This window comes from Lactuca serriola, chromosome 4 (assembly GCF_051521515.1).
Source record: "Lactuca serriola cultivar US96UC23 chromosome 4, Lser_US96UC23_V15, whole genome shotgun sequence".
NCBI classification, from domain to species: domain Eukaryota; kingdom Viridiplantae; phylum Streptophyta; class Magnoliopsida; order Asterales; family Asteraceae; genus Lactuca; species Lactuca serriola.
The window spans coordinates 243431076-243454576 of NC_136411.1; the positions used below are offsets into that span (position 1 = coordinate 243431076).

The following is a 23501-nucleotide window of genomic DNA, read 5'->3' on the forward strand; positions in this document are numbered from 1 at the left end:
ATGTATGTTCGCTCTTGTTGACAAACACCTCTTCTCGACGTCTTGTCTTGAGCATATCTTGGAGATCATTCAGAGGTGCGATCAGAACAGCGCAGCTGACAAGAAATTATTCACTGACATGCTGAGGTGGTACATACAGTTCAGACAGACTCTTCTCGCCATAATTCCTCGTTTGTTTAAAGTTATAAAGACGGTGAAGCTTACTCAGAGGAAATGATCTCTCGCCTCATTTGATGCAAAGGGGAGATTATTGAGTCTATTAGATTGCGTCATGGGCTCGATCCTTAGTCCAGTTTGAATGTCGGTATTGGGCTTGTCCAGCCGTGCATTATTTTGTATTAGGGTTTAGTATATAAGTTGCATGCATGCAGACTTAGAAGAGATCGCTTTCATTGTTTTTGCTTCATATTTCTGTAAACCCTAGCTCGCCTCTACAGCGGAAGTTCTTCATCGAGCTCTGCTGAGGCGTGACTCAGTTTTGAATCATAAGCACATATTTGATTCTGTTCTGTGTTCTTTCTTATATTGTTCTTAAACTGTTTGATTTCTTTTATCGTACTTGTGAAAGATCTAATCGATCTAAGAGTTTTGAACTCATCAATTAACCTTGATTTGCCAACATATTCTATAATTTGTTCAATGTGTTGGCTTCTAATTTTTAAGTGCATCTATTTAGTTCTTTCTAGGTAAATCTATGGGTTGGTTCTGCTCCAAGGTATGTGTATGGTGTTAGTTCCAACAGCTAACAAAAAAACAGTGGCTTTTATGTAGGTATGGTTTTATTTGAACATGTAAAAACAACATGTTCTTGTAATGGGATGCCTCAGCGAAAGGACCTGTGAAATTTCACTGATTTTGGGACTTGGGCTATGTTTGGTGTACTAGCTGAAAAGCTAGCTGTTAAATAAAAAACTAGTTGATAGCTGAAAAGTCAGCTGATAAAAAATAACGTTTGGTAAAACTAGTTGAAAAGCTAGCTAAAATATATAAAATTACATAAAAGGACATGTAGGAGTATGTGTTTCTATAATTAATTAAAGGGTGTATTTGGAAAATTTTAAAAAAAGCTCCTAAAAAGCTAGTCTAAGTAGCTTTTCAAAAAGTTAACTTAAAAGCTACTTTTTGGCTTACCAAACACGACAACATAAAAAAGCTCGAAAAATAAGCTAGCTGTGGAGTGCCAAACACAGCCTTGGTGTCCTAAGTTGCACGGAAACGGATACGGTAATGTGAAACGGATACGGAACAGTAACGGGAAACGGCAAAACCCAAAAAATCAAGATACGGATACGACAGAGATACGTCAATGTCAATATAAAATTTTGTGTGTGTGTGTGTGTGTGTATATATATATATATATATATATATATATATATATATTGATGTCAAGTCCCGCAATGGAGGTTGATCTATTGATGTAGTTGATGATCCTTGTGTTTCTTGAGAAGCCATAATCGATGATGTGATTAGGAATTAAGAGAATCAAGAATGGTGATGAATGATGATTGACGATCCTAATGAATTGTGATCGACTAATCGTCTTTGATCGAGAAGACAGGAGACGACTCACGACAGGGGAGACTTTGATTGACGATCGGTTAGGGACTTAAGGGAATATCAAATACGTTTTGAGCCTTAAAAACAACAGCCATTAGTCTTTTTTGGATTTAAACTTAAAAAGCTCATGTAAACCTTAAAATAAAATAGAAACGGCTAGGAAACTTCATCGAAACTTTAAGGAAACTTCGCAGAAACGTTTCCATGATATCCGATACTTCCAGGAAACGTTTCCAAGGAGTTTCCATGGAGTATCCGTTTCCATGGAGTTTCGGAAACGGAAACGGCAGCCTTAGAGAAGTTTCCATGCATCATAGTTGGTGTCTACGGTGATTGATGATGAGATACAAATGGTTGTGATCGGAAATACAGAAGAATCTAGAGTGCTCCTTGTGGATACCCTATACCACAAAATGTAGCCTTTGCAACTCACTCTCAACATCCCCATCTTACAACGACACCACTTGCCATGACTTTTACCACCACCACCACAAGTAATCTTATAAAACATCCAAAGTAATTTTCGTGTTTTTTAGATGCTATTTCTTTTTTGTTTTTATACTGATATTCTAAAAAAAATTCATAATTTAGGGTGTTTTATGATGCTTGCAGAATTGCCAAATGAAAATCAGAACTGCATAAATCTAATCTCTAAACCTTTGATTCGCGACATTGGAAGTTTGTAGAGCCACCGTTTCCCTTTCTTGAGAATACAAATATTTTTCAGCATCACCATCGATTTCTCCGATGGAGGTCAGCTCTGATATTGTTGTTATTTGAAGTTGATATGTCTTGTTATTAGAAGTTGCTTTATTCAAACAGTAGGTGGAGTTATGGCCTACCCAATGGCCTTCATGCAAGGTAATCTCAACCTCCCAGTAACATTGTTTTTATTAATGACATGACACATTAAGATAAACCATTTGAGATACCTCAGGTTGATTTAATATGCACTTTACTTAGTAAATGTTCTCCAACTAAGTGACAATGCAGGTTACAATGGGGACATCAAAGCGAGTTGGGATTTGATGACAACGTGGTATGCTCTCAGCATTTTCTTTGTGTTTAATATTCCTTTTGTTCATTTACTACATATTTATTATTTTAGTTGAACCAGTTCACTTTTAGTTTCGATTTCTAAAACCACATGGCTTATGAATATGCAAAATTCCCAATACTTATGTGCTCATTATGTAATACATCTTAATACCATTGCAATTGTAGGTGTTGCCCATATAAATCGTGTTGAGACTCTGTGGAAGGGCAAGAAATATCATGGTATGTCGAGAAAAGATCAAGGAAAGTATTTTGTTTAGTTTGGTTTTCATATTGGAGTTCAAGTTGTAATTTTATAGCATATTGTTATATTTACTGTTTTGTGTTTGATTTTACCACTAATTTTAGAACAAGAGTTTGTTCCATATCAATTGAATGTTTATTCCATAGTTTATCTACATATTTGATTGTCAAATTGTTCGATGATCTCTTTAAATGTTAATCAAGCAAATTAGCCTTTATGTTTCATTTTTTATAAATTATCGAAGATAGTTTTAATAATATTATGTCAATAAACTATATACATTTTAGTCCATGTTAATCGTATAAAAGAAAGACACATTTTTCACAAACGGTAAGCATTTTATTGTGTTTTAATAAGATCAAAGGAGTATTTTCCAACCAATGTGCCTTTCGTGTTTAAGATGATGAATTAATAAACAACCAAACTTTTTTACAACAAAGAGTTCGGGAAGTTAAATAAAGTGTGGCATGCTTGAGCATTCATTAAAAAGTGTGGTATTAAAAGGAACGAAACGTCAAACACCTTGTAGGCATTCATAAACTTGAATGAAAACGAAATTTTGTAAGAGCTCACAAGAACCAAAACAACCAGATGCTAAAGCATATGGATCCCAACTTAAAAGGAAGGCAGAATCAGAACTCGAAATTAATGGTGGTAGTCACTCTAATAACATAAAATATTTAGAAAGGAGGGGATTTGAGAAGCTATGTTACTATGTATAACAACAAAACTATGAAGAAGGCAGAATCGGAACTAGAAATCAAACAAACCCTTATTTAACTCCTAAGAAGGGTGGAAAACAATATTTGTTTAGCATTTTGATAACGCCTAGTTATTCTAGTGATTAATTTTTTAAGTTTGTCATGTATTATATTGTTGTCATATGAATTATATTAATTATTATAAATTATAAATGCATTACCTACAAGATGGATTTTTTTTTTTTACTTTTGTTAATCTATGATGTTTGTTTAAACTACAGAATTAAATTTTTTATTTTAATCTATGGGAATGATCATGTCCAGCATTAACCTTATTTTGGAAATTAGTTACGAAGTTTGATAATTTTGAAATACATATATTCGTTAATTGGTTAACCACATAATTGAACCTGAAAGACAGTTAACTAGTTTTTTGGTTTAGCTGGATTTCTATTTCGGTTTTTCAGTAATCAATCATGTTGATAAATTCAAAAAATCTTTTATATTACAAATATATTAAACAATAATATAAAGACTGTTAAACACACATAAACAGATGTTATTAGTTTTTGAAATATAACATTTTATCCGGACATCCATTATCCATTCAGCACTTACTTTATCAATACAGAGGAAAATGAAAAGGAAAAAGCTAGTAGTTTAGTTTAGGAAGTCCTTCATCGGATCATCATGGAGGACCTTCTTCATTCTGTAGGCCTCCATATCTTCAGCCGTCACCTGAAACCCAATATTATAAATATAATTAAATAAAGACGAAAATGAAAATGAAAATGAAAAAGAGTAAAAAAAGAAGAAAGTTTAGTTTACACTTTACACACCTCATCGTTCCACTTAACATTATATTTTCGCTTTCTTTCATCCTTCTCTTCTCTCCGCCTCTTGTCCTCCTACATTTTAAATATATATGAAATTGGGGTAAAGTTTGCAAAAAGTAGAAGCATAAGGGTTGAAAAGGAAAAATGTTTTACCTTTTTAAGTGCTTCTGTGAGTTTGGCTTGGTCCAAAACCAAGTCATCAGGTATATCGGTTCCCCAAGTCGCAAGCTGCTTCTCCTCGGTTGGGGCAACAACTTCTGATCAAACAGACAAAAACACATACATTGTTAGTAAGTAGTAATAATAATTTAAAAAAAAAAAAAAAAAAAAAAGTAAAAAACCTTGAGTGGCCTCTTTGCGTGCGATGTTGGCCTTCATGAGATCGGATGCAGCTTCAGCAGCTTCAATACCAGCAGCACCTGTGCAGTAACTGTTTCTAATAAACTGCTTACAGCACTTGTAACCCCATTGATGGCCTTTCCACCAAGACCCCCAAACACACGTGTGGTTATTGATGTAAACGTCCTCCTCGTATTTGCTCTTAGGAAGAGCCATTTCCTGATAAATTATAATATATTCTATCAATGAAATGGAATTGTATGGCATGTTCCTTATTTTTATATTATATTATATTTAAATACAAACTTGCTTTGAATTCTATTGTATAAATTACTTTTTATTTTGATTTTATCAAGATAAAAAAAATAGAAGCTCATTAAAACTTCATACTTGTTTTCAAAGAATAAAATTGGAATTTAATTGAATAAATATAAAAGTTAAAGAGTAAATTGCATTTTTGGTCCGTGAGTATAGCTGATAACTGCAATTTTGGTCCTTATTTGAGATTTTTGTAACGTTTTTGGTCCCTGTTCCTTCCAATAGCTGACTGACTTTTGCAACTTTGGACCCAAAAATATAACCATTTTCTTTTGAAAATGGACCAAAAGCATTACAAATAAGGACTAAAATTGCAAGAGAATGGTTTCATGGACCAAAATTGAAAAAAAAAAAATAACAGCTATATTCAAGGACCAAAAATGTTATTAAATTAAAAAGATTTAGTCAATTAAAAATTAATAAAATTAAAATGGGTCCGGTTATATTACAAATTTTTTTATTATTTCCAGATAAGTTATAGCAAAAGTAAGGGTTAATCTCACAAAAGTCTTTATATTTTGTGCTTTTTCCGGATTGAACCTCAAACTTTATTTTCTGCCTGAAAAAGACCTTGTATTTTTTCATTTTTTCTGAAAAAACCCTCAACTTTGTCTTTTTTTCAGAAAAAAAAAAAAAAAAAAAAAAAAAAAACCTCAACCTTCTAAATGCATCCAAATAAACCCTCACATTTTACATTTTTTTTGGAAAAAAAAAATGATTAAAAGGGCCAGATAGGAAAAAATGAAAAAATACAAGGTCTTTTCCAGGCAAATAATAAATTTGAGGCTTGATCCGGAAAAAAACACAAAATATAAGGCCTTTTATGAGATTAACCCTAAACAAAATTTCATTGAGCATAGTATTAAAAGCTCATTAAAACCCAAATAACTTTACACAGTTTTTTAGTTATATTCATATGAAAACATGTAATTTAATGAAAATAAATATATATATATATATATATATATATATATATATATATATATATATATATATATATATAAAAATACCTGGCCTTTGATGATTCTTCCAGCACGATCATATTCAACTTCTCTTTCACTTTGACCTAATAAAAGCTCTCTTGGAAGCGCCTCGTCAGCAGCTGCATTCCCATATTTCTCAACAATTGTCTCCTTCACTTGAGATTTCAGCTTCTCTTTATTCACTTTATAATTCTTATACAACAACTCAGCTTGTGAAGGAGCAGCTTGCATATGGACATCATTACCCTTCTCAAATGCTTCCCATGCATGTATGTTCAGTTGCTTGAACTCCAATGCTTGTCCACTTACTCTATTCTGATTATCCCCCTGCAATTCCATTCCACAACAAAAATAATATTAATAAACCATTTTCTTTTTTTTTTCTTTTTTTTTAAAATACCATATTTACTCACAGCATAGAACTTCTCGTTTGGATCCATATCTGGAAGCGGATCCTCACGCATGGATCGAGTTTTCGGATCATAATGTGCAGAGTTCACATCAAGATTCAGAAGGTATTTTGCTGTATCTTCTCGAATTCGCAGATTCCTAAATAAAAATAAAAATAAAAAATTAATTAAAGTAAAATCTTTGATGTTATTATAATCTTATATGGATTTTTACCGAGCGTTTATTACATTTAAGCTATGTTTGGGAGCTTTTTTTTAAGTTGTCATGTTTGGCAAGCCGAAAAGTAGCTTATAAGTTAGCTTTTTAAAAAGCTACTTAGACTATCTTTTTAAAATTTTCCAAATATACCCCTTAATTAATTATAGAAAACATATTCTTTTAAATGCCTTTTTATGTCATTTTACATCTATCAGCCAACTTATCAGCTAGTTTTACCAAGGCTATGTTTGGCATACTAGCTGATAGCTGAAAAGTTAGCTGGTAAAAAATGACTTTTGGTAAAAGTAGCTGATAAGTTAGCTAAAGTATATAAAATAACATAAAAGGACATTTAAAAGAATGTGTTTCTATAATTAATTAAAGGGTATATTTAGAAAAATTTTAAAAAGCTCATAAAAAGCTAGTCTAAGTAGCTTTTTAAAATGCTAGCTTATAAGCTACTTTTCGGATTGCCAAACATGACAACCTAAAAAAGCTGGAAAAATAAGCTAGCTTATCTGGCTGTGGCCCGCCAAACACAACCCAAACATCAGTTTTTACCAGCTAACTTTTCAGCTATCAGCTAGTTTTTCAGCTAACAGCTAACTTTTCAACTAGTACGCCAAACATAGCCTTAATTTACATAAAATTCACAAGAATTAGACAAAATCCAAAGAGAAAAATGGACTCACCTAACAGTACCCGTGCTACCACCACCTGTAGTCCTAACACGTTTTTCCACCTTTGCAAAATCCATCTGCTTACTCTCATCAACTTTGGCTTCATCAACTTTCAAAGCATCTTCATTATCTTCATCATCACTAACACCTTCTTCCACATTTTCAGTGTTACCCTTTTCCTCTAACTTCTTAAGTTGTTGATCTTTCAAGAATTTCTTTCTAGCTTCATCACGAGCTTCATATCTTTCAATCACATGAGCATATGATGCTGCATCATACCCATTCCACCTGTCCCTTTTCCCATCATAATCAAGCTCAAATGTCTCTATTTTCTCATCAGGTGCTATGTTTTTACTTGTCCATTTTGCCCCTAGCTTACGTGGCCTCTCCATGCATGTCTTGGTTGTGTGTGTCATTGCTCCACAGCTTAAAACAAACAATTAACAAATTTAACAATCTTGTCTAAAAAACAAGTTATAAAAACTAGAAAAGTAAAATAAAGTTTGCTTACTTTTCACATGCACCCTTTCTGTATTTATCAGCTTGGTATATTTTTGCTCCTCTGTCATACCATGACTTTGTGTAATTGGGATCTGACTTCCATTTCCTTTGATGTTTTAAACTCTGAGAACACAAAAAAAGATAGTTTTACTTTTAGTTATATATATGGCGACATGATTAATGAGAATGTAAGTAAGAAAAAAGGAAAATGAGAAAAGAAGGCATACAGGTCTCTCTGCATTGAGATACCAAGGAGCAGATGACATATACTGAGGAATATGTGGATTAATTTCTTTTCCATCTTCATCAACTTCTGCAGGAGCAAGCCCAGCTTTTCGGGCTTCTTCAAGTTCCATCTGTTTCCTGTGATCCTCCCTGGATTTGAAAGCCACTGCAATAAAAATGAAGATGGTGTGTGATTGGTGAGAAACTTATAATATTCCTTTTCTATATTTAACCTTCAATAATAACATCAATCTCTCTCTATTAGATTTCAAGACTTCGACTAAATGTTATATTGCAATATCTCAAAGTTACCTAGAAAATGTTTCTACTATCATTGGAAAGCTCATTTCTCAAGTTCTGATACTTATGGTTATCTGTATTTCTAAGTTTTTGATTTTTTTTTAGATCATAATCAATCGATTTTGTGCCACCTAGGTGTATTCCAGTCAATTTGTTAAACTCAAGTTAGGTTTCCCAGTCAATGTATACTGCTCTCCAGTTTTTGTTCCAAGATATGTATATTTAATATGAGTTCTAAATCTTCATTCCTCTCATAATTGAACTACAAGTATTACTCCTCATCCTCTTTAACCCATGACAAGAGACTCGGCAACAATCACAGGAGTCCGTTATGTAATCATTCGGACATGTAAACTAAAACCTTTGAGTAGCACTAGGTTTAAGAAAATCGTTCTGACTACTCTTGAAATATGTAAATGCCATCAAGAACATATAAAGAAATCTTGCAGAGTTAAAACAAGAGCATAATAGGCAACAACTGAAGGGAGTAAGACTGAACTACAGATGAACGGAATCTCCTCCTCAATACGAGATCCGATATCAAGCATGGTCAATTAGGGCAAACTATTTCTATAACATGGGAAACCCAACACAGCACACGATATTAACCCTAACCGTAGCACATCGAATAAGAAACGATCTCGGATAAATCGATTAACGTAAGATACACGGAAGAGTAAAATAATTTGAGAAGGGGGTACGAAATCCGCACCTGATGCCGTCGCCATGTTGAAATTTGTTCAGGAGCAAAACCTAGAAATTGGAAGTTCGATTCTGATAATAATACGACTCTGATTTGATTTCAGAGGACGATGACGGTGATCGCAGCTTGGGGTTATTTTGTGTGTCGCAGGATGAGAAGTTATCTCGACCTTTAAATATATTTACAAAAAGACTTTTATCCCTAAAATTAATCCCAAAGACCCCTTAACCGACTCATATTAACCTTTAAATATATTTAACCGACTCATATTAAAGTGGTTTTTAAGTTAAAAAAAATACCAAAGTTTCTAGTCTTAGATGTTATTTTTTATTTTTATGGTCGAGGGTTCGAGTCTCTTCGTAGAAAAAAATATTATGGTATAAATTCAGTAATTAATAGAATTTGTTCTTAATATATGGGAAAATAACATTATTGCCCTACAATGTTTTGATTTTTGGTCGAATTTGTCCTTAATTTAATTTCATGTTTTTTAAGGGAATAAAGTACATTTTATTGGGTCTATTTGGCCATTTTGTAAAATATGAAGGGGTAACATGGTTACTCATTGTCATGTCATTTAATAATTTGTTCTTAATATATGGGAAAATGAAATTGTAACCCCACAATGTTTTGTTTTTTGGTCGAATCGGTCCCTTAATTTAGTTTCATGTTTTTTAAGGGAATAAAGTACATTGTGTCGGGTCTATTTGGTCATTTTGTAATATATGAAGGGGTAACTTGGTTACTCATTATCATGTGATTTAATAAAAAAACAAAAAGTCTTAAGAAAGTTATTAACCCCCCACCCCCCCATAAAGTTGTTGCACAACCACAATCCTTCTATTCAGTTACAATGGACAATGCATAAATTGAAGGTCCATTGCGACTACATGCTATTCGTCTGAAAGATCGATCAGTAGTTTTAAAGCCTCGCTCGATAATCCTCGGGCCCCGCCCAAGATTCTTCTTGGGCCCACCCAAGGTACAATGTGGGCCCCACCCACTTAAACAAAAAAAACATGCAAATCTCACACAGATGTTGTGATATGTGCTCCGACTTAACCCCGTCTCCTTGAGGACGAAAAAGGGTAAGCCTGAGTATCACAGCAAAACAAACAAGATCGTCAGTCGACGTCCAGGAATATATAGAAACGGTTATGGTTTCGGGTTTAAAAATTAGCTTGTTCCGGGCAATCTGGGTTTGGGTCCGTCGGGTCCGGGTAAACCGGATCTAAAAACTGGAACCGAAATCACTTTTAGGGTCGGAACCGGTTTTTGTCAAACATTTAAAAGATGCATATCTCATCCGTTTCAACTCCGATTGATATGCGGTTTTTTCCAACATGTAGTTTAGAGTTTGTACACGATTTTAGACTATAAATTTGTCATTTTTAGTATTATATTCATTGACTTACAGTCCTCCAAAGTCGAGATATCAAAGCTAGAAGTTTTTAGTTTTTTTGTATTCGGTGAAAGTTCTAAAACATGCATATCTAATTCATTTGAAGTCGGATTGACATGTGGTTTTTTCCAACTTGTAGTTTACAGTTTGTACATGTGTTTATACTATAATTCTGTAATTTTTGGTTTCACATTCAATGATTTACTGACCTCCGAAATCGGGATATCAAAACTGAAAATTTTCAACTTTTCAGCTATTTGTTTTTGTACTTTGTATTATGTGAAAATGTTAACAAATGAAAATCTCATTCGTTTAAAGTCGAATTGACATGCGGTTATATCCAGAGTGTATTTTAGAGTTTGTACATGATTTTAGACTATAATTTTGTTAATTTTGGTTTCGTATTCAATGAGTTACAGTCACCCAAAGTCGGGATATAAATATGAAAATTTTCAAAGTTCAACCCACTAAGTAGTAAGTAATTACCAAAAAATTTCGGTTTTTCCGGGTTTTCCGGTTCTAAACCCACTTTACCCGGTTCCAACCTACCCACTTTGATGTTTCCGTTTTTCCGGTTCTATACCCACTTTACCCGGAACCGAACCAGAACTGGTTCCTATATACCGGTCCGGTTTTCGGTTCTACAAAATCCCGTTAACCGGTTCCGGGTTTTCCGGGTCCGGGTCCATCCGGTTCGGGTTTGGACCCACTTTCTTCCCTATGTGAGAGTATCAGAGAGAATGAGATTAATCGTTGGTCCCTTCTCTTGGAGGGGAAGGGACCTATTTATACATGAGTTAGGGGAATAGATCCCCGACAATATCTTTTACCTTTTTAGACTTGACAAAGTGAGGGGGCTTCTGATTGGCGGATCGTGCTCCGTGGGTGGTTGATTACTATTGGTGCAGAATTGCCATGAGGTAGGATTTCGATCATTGCACCTGTCGCTCTGGGGAAACCGATACTTCTTTTTCTCATATAGTGTCACACCCCAAAACCAGAACGGCGGAAACGTTCGTGGGTGGAGGACGTCATGTTAAGTATCACGAGATATGTATATGGTAAGCAAGTAATAAACAACCATTTCATTTCAAAAGAAAGTGTTTACAATATGTGTGTTGTGACAACCCGAAATTTCCATTTGTACGAACGTTATCTATTCAATAGAAGCTAGTCCAGTTTCAGTGAATTTCATACTCTTCCGAATGAGTTTGTGTACATTAGGGCCTACGTTTAAGGAGATATCAGGAGAGTGGATGCTCCTGGGTTTGTGAAATTTGAACATTCCAAGTTTCATAATGTTACAGTCCAAGTTCGAGAATAAAAATATTTTCTGTCAAAATATTTCAGTACTATAAATAGTTTTCTGAACCAAATTTATTCATTATTCACAATTCCAACTAGAGAAAAGCCATTTTCTCTCTGACGGATCTTCGGGTTTTTATCCCAGATTGTGAGTACCCTTTTCTAGTAGTATTAGAATGCTTATTAGATGCTTATAACATGATTTAGATGGCTAAATCATTACTTCTACTACAAGGAATCACACAATAGTCAGTTCATTCATGAGTCTATACTAATGCCTTACATGATACATGTGTACACGTACTTAGGATTTCATGATACATGAATATGTTACATATACTTATCTGTTACATGAACACACTTACATGAATACCATACAGGAACACTTCTTCATAAGTGCATTATCCTGTATTTACTTACCTTGGATACTTGTACTTAGAACTAAGAGGATGATTTATTAGTACTTACTGTGTAAATCGTCTTTCCTATCCCGGTTCAATGGGATCTTTCGGCGGGACTTACCATTCCGAATCCCATTGATTAGCACCAGTGGTCAATGAACGTCTACGGATGTCTAAGGTTGTCACTTATTTAGTAGTCAGTGATGGGACTAACCATCCCTCTGTCCAATTATTGCAACAATGGATGAGATGTGAATCTTCGGATGATCATTAGGTTAACGTTGTTATGGGACTAACCCTCCCTCCACCCTGCTGCCGCTACAGAGGATGAGGGGACACTCTTCGGATGTCCATAGGGTCTATCTTTCGCTTCGGCGATGTCGTGTTAATTCTGGTTACTCAGGGATAACACTTGCATGATTATATTTTTCCTACTTTACTTTATTTTGTGATATATTCACATAAACGATGAGTTAGACTAAGCACTTTTAGTACTAGTCAATAGAAAGGAAAAACTATCATTTTACATACAGAACATTCGGGTCTTGGTAGAAGACTACACTTCATACTTACAAAACATTCGGGTCTTGGTAGAAGACTACACTTCATACTTACAAAACATTCGGGTCTTGGTATGTAACGCCCGGGTTTCAGGACTAAGCATTTTTTTCAATGTAATAGTCTAGGTCAACTCTTGTAACTCTTTTTGAAGTAATAAAGATGAAATATTTGAGTATTATGTGAATTATGTGTGTTTATGTGTTTATTATTTAATTATAAATGTATAATTAATAAAGAATAAAAATAAGCGTCAAAATTAAAGTATGAGATAATCCCGATATCTCTACATAAAGTTGTAGAATATGTCTCAAGGTTTCCGTACATATAAAGAACGTCGAAATCCGAGTTATAACGAAGAAGTTATGGTCCGTCGAAGTTTTACGGCAAAACCGGCACGACACCGGGGAGCGTAAATAGTGAATTTACGATAGAGCGAGATTTAGCCTTAGCAATCTAAACAAAAGTTGTAGAATATGTTAAACTAAGAGCGTCAATAAAAAGAACGCCCAAATCTGACTTCGTATGAGGAAGTTATGATTTTTCTAAGATACGGCTTAGCAGTGCACGGCCCAAAACTCGAATTTTTTAGTTCGAGCGGTTTTTAGCTTACGCGACATAAATGAGAGTTGAAGATCTCATTAATAGGAACTCAACGGTAAAAAGATGGACGAAAACGGAGTTCGTATGAAGGAGTTACAAATTCTTCGCGGTCATTTAACAATCTAAAGGCCTCCTACTGTTAAATTTGAGATCGGTCGAGAACTAGCCGACGGAGTCTAAATGAAAGTTGTAGATCTTGATTTTACCTACGTGTGGATATAAAGAACGTCGAAAACGGAGCTCGTATGCGAGAGTTATGATTTTTCTAAGTTCGAAGGCTGATACGCGATAGGGGGTGACGTGGCACCACCAGAATTGGACACGTGGCACCACCAGAAGGCCACCACATGGACCAACTCGGCGAGTAGGTCCCCCCTACTCGGCGAGTCCATCAGATTTTTGCACTATAAATAGAGGTGTCGGGTCTAGCCTTCTCTTCACACCTCAACCCTTTTCTTTCTCTCTCTACACTCTCTCTCTAAGCCTCCTTAAGCCCCCTAAAGCCTAGGTAAACCCCCTAGCACCCGAAGGAAGCCCCGATGCTCCCGGAGTTCCGAGAAAAGAGCCTTTCGGCTCGGGAACGCTGCTCCAGTGAAGCCTGGTTTTCGAGAAAACCCGTTGTAAGTGAGCTACGCCTAACCTATCTTTAGTTTAGCATACGTTTTAATATAGTAATGTTATTAGGAACTTATAATAAGTACTTGGGCTATTATTATGGGTTATATAAGTATCGTTTAACGCTTATATAATAATAATAATAATAGCTAGACTATTAATTAATCGTGGTTATCGTTAGACTAAACCCTAGTGGTATTGGTACTAGGTTTTATCGAAGGAATATCATTTTGAGAGTATCGAAGCGTTGTCCGAGTGATGAGTCACCACCTAATCAGGTGAGTGCATAGTTACTTTCAGCTTACACATAGATATGAAGTATTTTATAAATTACGTGCTATGTGTGCATATTATCTGATTACTTGCTATCTATGCTGGATGAACGTTGTTATACATGTTTTCAATGATTTAAACTGTATATGTATTTTATATCTACGAAAATGTTGGGGTAAAACATGGGTAGATGTAATAGGTGATATGTGATAAAATGATGAGAGGCCTCGATGTTGATGTTGTTGTTTCTGTCATCTAGCGGAGTATGGATGACGACCACGGACTCTTCTAGACAGTCCGGTGGAACACTAGCAGGCTCGCAACCTGTAGGTGTTTGTGAACGATGTGTTCACGGTGTACTCCATCCCCCACATGGTTGCCTTTAGGACATTTATTGCCGAGGAATCCCCTTAGTAGTAATGTCCGTCCCGATGATGATCCTTAGGCTAGGTCCCTTATGATAGGTGTTTAGGGACGTAAAGTGAGGATAACGGGAACGGGTAATCGGGTTATTGTTGATTGATGAAATTAATAAACTTATTTATTGTGGGTTGAAAACCCTATGTGCTCACCAGGCTCCCAAGCCTGACCCACTCAGTTTTATGTATTACAGGTAGTGGCGCATGAGCATAGGTCTGATGTTTTGGACGAGGGATTAAGGATATAGGCCTGTAGATATGAAATAATGTAGTAAGGCTTATATTGTACTGTTTATGTTTTTGATCTGTACGAACATGACATCCCGAGTCTTTTAATGAAATACATTTCTATGGAAATGCTTTTGATAAATCTTTATCATATTTTTGTTTTGGGACAAATTCCGCAACACTTTCATTTAAAATGTAACTTTGATTTTTAAACAAAGCATAAACAAACCGGTCTTTTCTGGCCGTGATTTTGGGGATGTCACATGGTAGAAGACTACACTTCATACTTAGAAAACATTCGGGTCTTGGTAGAAGACTACACTTCATACATACAGAACATTCGGGTCTTGGTAGAAGACTACATTTCATACTTATAGAAAATAAGGGTTTTTCTAGGGATTTCATACTTACCTCAACATTTTCATCTAAAGGTTTACATGGCTTTCATAATAGATTTTCACAAACAAGGCAATGACACTTATATACTTATGAATTCACCAGCTTTAAAGCTGATACTCGCTTTCAAAATAACTTGTATTCTCAGGTCGTCAGTAGACTGGTACGGAGGCCAGGTTTTGAGAAGACGGAGCAGACAAGTCTCGTCTTTTATTTTGATTGTATATTTTTGGTGTCTTATTACAATGAAAGAACACACATGTATTAAACTTTACTTATAATGCAATGGATGATGTTGTTGCTTGTTTATTATATTAAACTGTTGTGATACTGTACATGACGTCCTCCACCCCTGAACGTTTCCGCCGTTCGTGGTTTTGGGGTGTGACAGATTGGTATCAGAGCATTGTTTATAGTGAATTAAGTATATCAACCCATAAAAGATATACTAACTATAAATACATGGGATTAAAACACTCTGTCTCAGAGTTATACTTTTAAATAATAAAATATTTAAGTAAGTATACGTGCCTGCATTCATACTAAAATCAGTGTCACAACGACAAGAACAAAAGTATTACGATTGTTGAATATCACAAGTAAGCCTGGGTATATGTGGTCAGTCTTGAGAATGACATAGCCTGATCAACTATGCTGGTCCGAGGAGTGATTAGAATATGCCCAAGAATGGTTGTGATATGGCAACAAGTCTAAAAACTTACCAACACAACCATAAAGAAATATCATATGGGTATTTGGTCTTACTGTAATTATCTTAGTAGTTCGTCTATTTTAGCTATTTCTTATATCCCTTTTCTCGCGTAGATTAAAATGGCTGGATTTCACCATGGTGATCCGTACTTCTCGAACCAAGGCAATGCTGGTTGGCTAGAGGCTGAACCAGAAGATGGTCACCCAATTCCTTTGGATGATCACCATACTGAAGGTTTTTCTGATAGTTCTGACTCGGAGCCAGAAGTCAACAACCTACCCCCAGCTGCTCAAAACCCAAACCAAAACCCTCGCCCTGTGTTTCAAGGACCCACACCTTTGTGGGCCACTAACTTGATTTCATGGAGTCATGAACAGGGTCAGCCCATTCCCTACAATGGAGACCGAAGTTTCTACAACCTCACTGAAGGAGGTTCTGCTGATAGAGTCCTACCAATCATGGTGCGTAGGATTTCTCGGAACTCGATAATAGCTCAGGCGACTATCAATCAAGTTTTGGAAGTTGACGCCAACTCTGGTGTTAACACTGTCCAAATTCGCCAACTAGAGTCTGCTCATGAAAGGACTCCGGTCCGCAATGCAAATCTGCAAAGAGAACTTGCTGAAACCCGGGCTGAAGTTAGAGAACTTCGAGCTCAGCAAGCAAGGTCGGACAGGCGTATAAGGGACATTGAACGTCTACTGTCGGGATCGAGGACTCATGCTAGCAGTTCTCGTCGCCGATAGAATCTCGTCGACTCATCTTTTGGATATAACCTAGTTTATGTAAAACTTTGGTCTAATTTCCTATCTGTATAAATCTTAGACCTGTTAGGTCTTGATCTAGTTTTAATTCTGTCAAAATTTTCCATCTTGGTTGATGTAAGGCCTACTTCTAGGCCATTTTTCCCGAACTTGTTACATTTGTAATTCCAGTATTATTGACAGATATCAAATCTTATGGAAATTATTATCCAAATGCTATCTTCTGCATTTAATCATACTATTCTTTCTGTTGTTGGACTATGGGGATTTAGTCCATGAGACACATTCGTTTATCATTTATTCTTATCCATGTCGTCATCTTTTAAACGTATAGTTAAAGATGTCGCCACGCAGGAACCCAAGAAGGAACCCAAACAACGAAGCACCAATACCACCACCTCCACCACCACATGTACCTCTTCAACCACCAAATCCTTTTGATGCCAACATGTTCCAGGCAGCTTTCACAGCAGCAGTTGCAGCTGTTGTGTCAGCAATCAACGCTCCTGCCCCTAGTGGATCAGGAACAAGTGCACCACCCTCGAAGCACAGCGAAAGCCATGGACACCCTCGGGAATGCACTTACAAGGACTTCACTAACGCCAAACCCCGCAGCTTCAATGGAACTGGGGGGTGTTATGGTGTTGAGACAGTGGATTGAGAAGATGGAATCTATCTTCGAGATCTGCGGATGCCAAGAAGGCAGCAAGGTCAAGTTCGCAGCTTGTACCTTCTCTGACCGAGCACTAACATGGTGGAACAGCCATGTTAACTATCTAACGTTGGTGGTGGCGTATTCCATCAGCTGGGAAAAATTGAAAGACATGATGATGAAGGAATACTGTCCTCGAGGTGAAATACAAAAGCTCGAGCAAGAATTCTGGGGTCTACAAATGGTTGGATCCGACATCACTACCTACACAAATAGGTTTTGTGATTTGTCAAACTTATGCCCCGACATGGTTGCTCTCCAGAGCAAAAAGATAGAGAGGTATATCTGGGGACTGTCGCCCCAGATCCAGTCAAGTGTGATAGCTTCCAGGCCTATTACTTTTGATAGCGCCAAAGAGCTAGCACAATCTCTCATAGACCACCGAAAACCTCAGAACGCAACAATCCCTACACCTGTACCACAAAAGTCCAACCCCGACCACAACAGGAAGGGGTGGAATAAGAGGAAAAGAGGGGCTTCGCAAGGGTCCTCCAAGAAACAACAACTTGTGGCGATCAATGCTGCCACAGTTACTCCTATTGTCCCTGCGAACCTCTTACCAGCAAGAACATATGCTGGAACTCTCCCGAAGTGCACCAAGTGCAACTTCCACCACCACGGACCTTGCAAAGAGATGCAGTGCTCTAACTGCAACAGGAAGGGACACGTAGTCCGTTTCTGCAAGACTCCAACAGCTCAAGCTGCTCAAGTTCCTAACGCCGGTATGGGCCAAGCTTGTTACGGATGTGGCGAAGTGGGCCAATACAAGAGGAACTGCCCTAAAGCAGGGATGGCTGGAGAAGTGGGAAGAGTTATGGCTCTAGGCCACGAGGAAGCAGTAGCTGATCCTACGATAGTTACTGGTACGTTCCTCCTCGATAACTCATATGCTTGCATACTTTTCGATAGTGGAGCCGAGAAAAGTTTTGTAAGTCACAAATTTGCACACCTGCTTAAACAAAAACCATGTGCATTAGATAATTCATTCACAGTAGAAATGGCTAACGGGAAAACAGAGAGTACAAACTGCATATACGTAGGTTGTACCTTAACTTTAGATAGCCATACTTTCAAGATAGATCTCATGCCAGTCACCATTAAATGTTTCGACGTTATCATCGGTATGGATTGGTTGAGTCTGCTGCGTGCCGACATTATGTGCTTCGAAAAAGCAGTTCGTCTTAACCTTCCTAACAACGAAACTTTAATTATCTACGGCGACAAACCTAGTACAAGCCTTCGCATCATCTCATGCATTCAAGCCCATAAATGCTTGCGGAAGGAGTACCATGCATTTCTCGCACACATCGTCGATACCAGTCAAGAACTGACAGACATCCAGAAAATCCCGGAAGTACGCGACTTTCCCGACATATTCCCAGAAGAACTTCCTGGTTTACCACCACAATGCCAAGTCGAGTTCAGAATCGACTTAGTGCCAGGGGCTACCCCCGTAGCCAAATCCCCGTATCGTCTGGCACCGGCTGAAATGCAGGAACTTTCCAGTCAACTTAACGAACTTCTCAAGAAGGGATTCATTCGACCAAGCTTCTCGCCATGGGGAGCACCGGTCTTGTTCGTCAAGAAGAAAGATGGATCGTTTCGCATGTGCATCCACTATAGAGAACTCAACAAACTTACCATTAAAAATAGTTACCCCTTGCCCCGCATTGACGATTTATTTGATCAACTTCAAGGAGCCAACTACTTCTCGAAGATAGATCTGCGATCCGGATACCACCAACTACGAGTGTTAGAGGAGGATGTTCCCAAGACAGCCTTCCGAAATCGTTATAGGCACTACGAGTTTGTAGTGATGCCATTCGGATTAACTAACGCGCCAGCAGTATTCATGGATCTGATGAATAGGGTGTGTCGTCCTTACTTGGATCAGTTCGTCATCGTCTTCATTGATGACATACTCATCTACTCTCGAAGTAAGGAGGAGCATGGTCAAAATCTCCGTAAAATCTTAGAAACATTGCGAGCGGAGAAACTCTACGCGAAGTTCTCCAAGTGCGAATTTTGGATTCGGCGAGTCGAATTTTTGGGCCATGTGGTTAGCGAATAAGGTATACATGTGGACCCTTCCAAAATTAAGGCCATCGAGAACTGGTCAGCACCAAAGACACCTACTGAAATTCGTCAATTTCTAGGTGTAGCTGGCTACTATCGCAGGTTCATTCAGAACTTCTCCAGCATAGCGAAACCTCTTACAACCCTGACCCAGAAAGGCGTGGCCTTCGACTGGGAAGAGAAACAGGAAAGAGCATTCCAAACGCTCAAACGAGCCTTGTGCACCGCCCCGATACTATCCCTTCCCGAAGGAATAGAATACTTCATTGTCTATTGCGATGCATCCAATCAAGGACTCGGATGTGTTCTGATGCAGCGAGGTAAAGTCATAGCCTATGCCTCGAGACAGCTGAAGACACATGAGGTTAACTACACAACCCACGATCTTGAACTAGGAGCAGTTGTGTTTGCTCTGAAGATCTGGCGACATTACCTATACGGTACAAAAAGCACGATCTTTACAGACCATAAGAGTCTACAACACATTTTCGACCAGAAAGAGCTCAATATGAGACAACGACGGTGGGTCGAGCTACTTAGTGATTACGAATGCGAAATTCGTTATCATCCGGGTAAAGCCAATGTAGTAGCTGACGCCCTAAGTCGGAAAGAATATACTGGTCGTAGAGTCAAATCTTTGACTCTAACTTTCCATTCACACTTGTCCACGCAAATAAAGGAGGCTCAGCTCGACGCTTTGAAACCTGAAAACGTGGCGGGTGAATCCCTTAGAGGGATGGATAAGAACTTAGAAGTCAAGGGTGGCGGAGCCTTATACCTCATGGATTGGATCTGGACACCGAAACACGGTGGCTTCAGAGACTTGGTCATGACCAAAGCTCACAGCACTCGTTATTCCGTCCACCCGGGTTCAGATAAGATGTATCTGGATCTTAAAAAGTTATACTGGTGGCCTAACATGAAAGCAGATATTGCTACCTTCGTGAGTAAATGCCTTACTTGCGCAAAGGTCAAGGTCGAATACCAGAAACCCTCCGGTCTTCTACAACAACTGGAGATACCAGAATGGAAGTGGGAGCAAATCACTATGGACTTCATAACCAAGTTGTCCAAGACGACGGGTGGACTTGATTCCATATGGGTCATCATCGATAGACTGACCAAGTCTGCACACTTCCTACCGATCAAGGAAACAGATAAGATGGAGAAACTTACCAGAACTTACATTAGGGAGATTGTAAGACTGCACGGTGTTCCTTTATCTATCATCTCAGACCGAGATAGTAGATTCACTTCGAGGTTCTGGCAGTCATTACAAAGTTCCCTAGGAACTAGGCTGGACATGAGTACACCCTACCATCCACAAACCGACGGGCAAAGTGAGAGAACTATCCAAACCTTAGAAGATATGTTGCGTGCCTGTGTGATTGACTTTGGAAAAGCTTGGGATACTCATTTACCCCTTGTTGAATTTTCCTACACCAACAGTTATCATACGAGCATAAAGGCAGCTCCATTCGAAGCCCTCTATGGCCGAAAGTGCAGATCCCCTCTGTGTTGGGCTGAAGTGGGTGATACCCAGTTAGCTAAGGGACGAGTTCCCGAAATCACTCTCACGGAGCCGGAGATCATTCGGGAAACGACAGAGAAGATCGTTCAAATTCGTGAACGATTAAAAGCCTCTAGAGACCGACAGAAAAGCTACGCCGACAAGCGTAGGAAACCATTGGAGTTCCAGGTGGGCGACCGAGTCCTACTGAAGGCCTCACCCTGGTAGGGCTTGATACGCTTTGGAAAGCGTGGGAAGCTCAATCCAAGATACATAGGGCCTTTCAAGATTCTCGCAAGAATCGGCCCTGTGGCTTACAAGCTCAATCTACCGAAAGAACTCAGTAACGTACATCCTACCTTCCACGTGTCAAACTTGAAAAAGTGCCTATCCGATGAGACTCTTGTTATTCCACTCGACGAGATCGAGATCAACGAGAGCCTCAACTTCGTGGAGGAACCAGTAGAGATCATGGACCGAGAGGTCAAGCAAACAAAGCAGAGTCGTATCCCGATAGTGAAGGTGCGCTGGAACGCAAAGTGTGGACCGGAATTCACTTGGGAACGTGAGGATCAGATGAAACTGAAATACCCTCACCTTTTTGCTTAGTTATTTGTAATTTCTTACTTGCTTAAATTCTAATTTCGGGAAGAAATTCCTTCTAACGGGGGGATGATGTGACAACCCGAAATTTCCATTTGTACGAACGTTATCTATTCAATAGAAGCTAGTCCAGTTTTAGTGAATTTCATACTCTTCCGAATGAGTTTGTGTACATTAGAGCCTACGTTTAAGGAGATATCATGAGAGTGGATGCTCCTGGGTTTGTGAAATTTGAACATTCCAAGTTTCATAATGTTATAGTCCAAGTTCGAGAATAAAAATATTTTCTGTCAAAATATTTCAGGACTATAAATAGTTTTCTGAACCAAATTTATTCATTATTCACAATTCCAACTAGAGAAAAGCCATTTTCTCTCTGACGGATCTTCGGGTTTTTATCCCAGATTGTGAGTACCCTTTTCTAGTAGTATTAGAATGCTTATTAGATGCTTATAACATGATTTAGATGGCTAAATCATTAGATCTAGGAGTTTACACCCCAAGGTGTTCTTGGGCGGTAAACTCCCGAAACGAAGCCAAAACCGAAACTTGTGTTATGATAAGGCCTTAGATGTTTATGTATGCATGTTAGGGAGAAGAAAACAAGCCAAAATCCACCCAAGATTGGGAGTTTACGGCCCAAGACTCTCATAGGCCGTAAACTCCATTTTCTAACACTAAATGGTGATTTAAGGACTCTAGGACTTTAAGGCTTGCATCTAGACTATTTTCCCAAGTAGTGTAAGGTCTTAAACACCTCAAATGGCACAAACAAAGGTGAGTTTATGGCCCAAGTGAATCTTAGGCCGTAAACTCCATATAAATGGACAAAAGGGTGTTTTCATGACACATAAAGCCCTAGGCCTTTACAAGAAATTGTTCCACTTAAAATGAAGGACCAAAACTCACCAAAATCACTTAACCAAGTGAGTTTACGGCCAAGAGATGGTTCTTGGGCCGTAAACTCGTAAAAAGGGCACTAAGGTGTGCCTAATGCCTTCATATGTTAGGAATAAAAGTCTAGAACATATCCCACAAGTGCAAGAGGCTTGAAAGCAACAAAAACAACACCCCAAGGGAGTTTACGGCCGTAAACTCCAAGGGGAATGGCCTTGAGGCCGTAAACTCCTATTTGGAGTACTTCTAGACCATAAACCCTTCCAAGGACTTAGCCACTAAGTTAGGATAATTCTAGAAAGCATTTGGGACTTCAAAACACACCAAACACACATGTTTGGGAGTTTACGGCCGTAAACTCAAGAGTTTACAACCGTAAACTCCATGTGTGATGGATTATGGAGAGTAAACTCTCATATAGGGTCCTTTGGAAACCCTAAACACAAATACCCTGTCCCACAATAGCTTAGATGAAATCCTTACGGCTTAAAACACTTATATAAAGTGTTAACTATGTCTAGGATGTCTTAAACATTATCAATTAGTCATTTAAGTCTAATTGAGTGCATATATGTGTGATTATATGTTCATTAGGATCATAGTGTGTGCACAAGTTCTCGCTTGACACCTAGCCATCCTATACCGTTCAGTTCATTCCAATCACCAACTACAGGTGAGTTCATACCCCTAATCAATATTTTAAATGATTTTAAATGCTTTAATGGGGGGGGGAATACAAGTAGAAACAAACAAGTTATTAAATCATTGATATGTATTTTATAACTGTGTTTGTCATTTAACAAATTTCACATGTTACAAAATGTGATGCATGAAATGGTTTTACATCTTAAAAGCACATTGTTACCAAATGTTTTACTTTTGAAATGTTTATTAAAATGACATCAAGTCATTGTTAATTATTGTTCAAAACCCATAAGATGTCCTACAAAAACCATTTTTCATTCTTGAACTAAA

The 23501-nt window shown here is 37.7% G+C and overlaps 1 protein-coding gene across 1 annotated transcript; it reads right to left on the bottom strand.

Annotated features, from left to right (window-relative positions):
* Positions 1-4096: 4096 nt before the first annotated feature.
* LOC145096889 (pre-mRNA-splicing factor SLU7-like) lies at positions 4097-9219 on the bottom strand. The gene is made up of 10 exons (XM_079034270.1): positions 9062-9219; positions 8052-8215; positions 7835-7947; positions 7336-7749; positions 6448-6583; positions 6062-6361; positions 4736-4952; positions 4548-4651; positions 4398-4466; positions 4097-4296 (listed from the first exon to the last, which is right to left on the bottom strand). Exons 1-10 carry the CDS (start codon positions 9075-9077, stop codon positions 4219-4221), a joined length of 1611 nt encoding a protein of 536 aa, XP_078890396.1. The 5' UTR covers positions 9078-9219; the 3' UTR covers positions 4097-4218.
* Positions 9220-23501: the final 14282 nt, after the last annotated feature.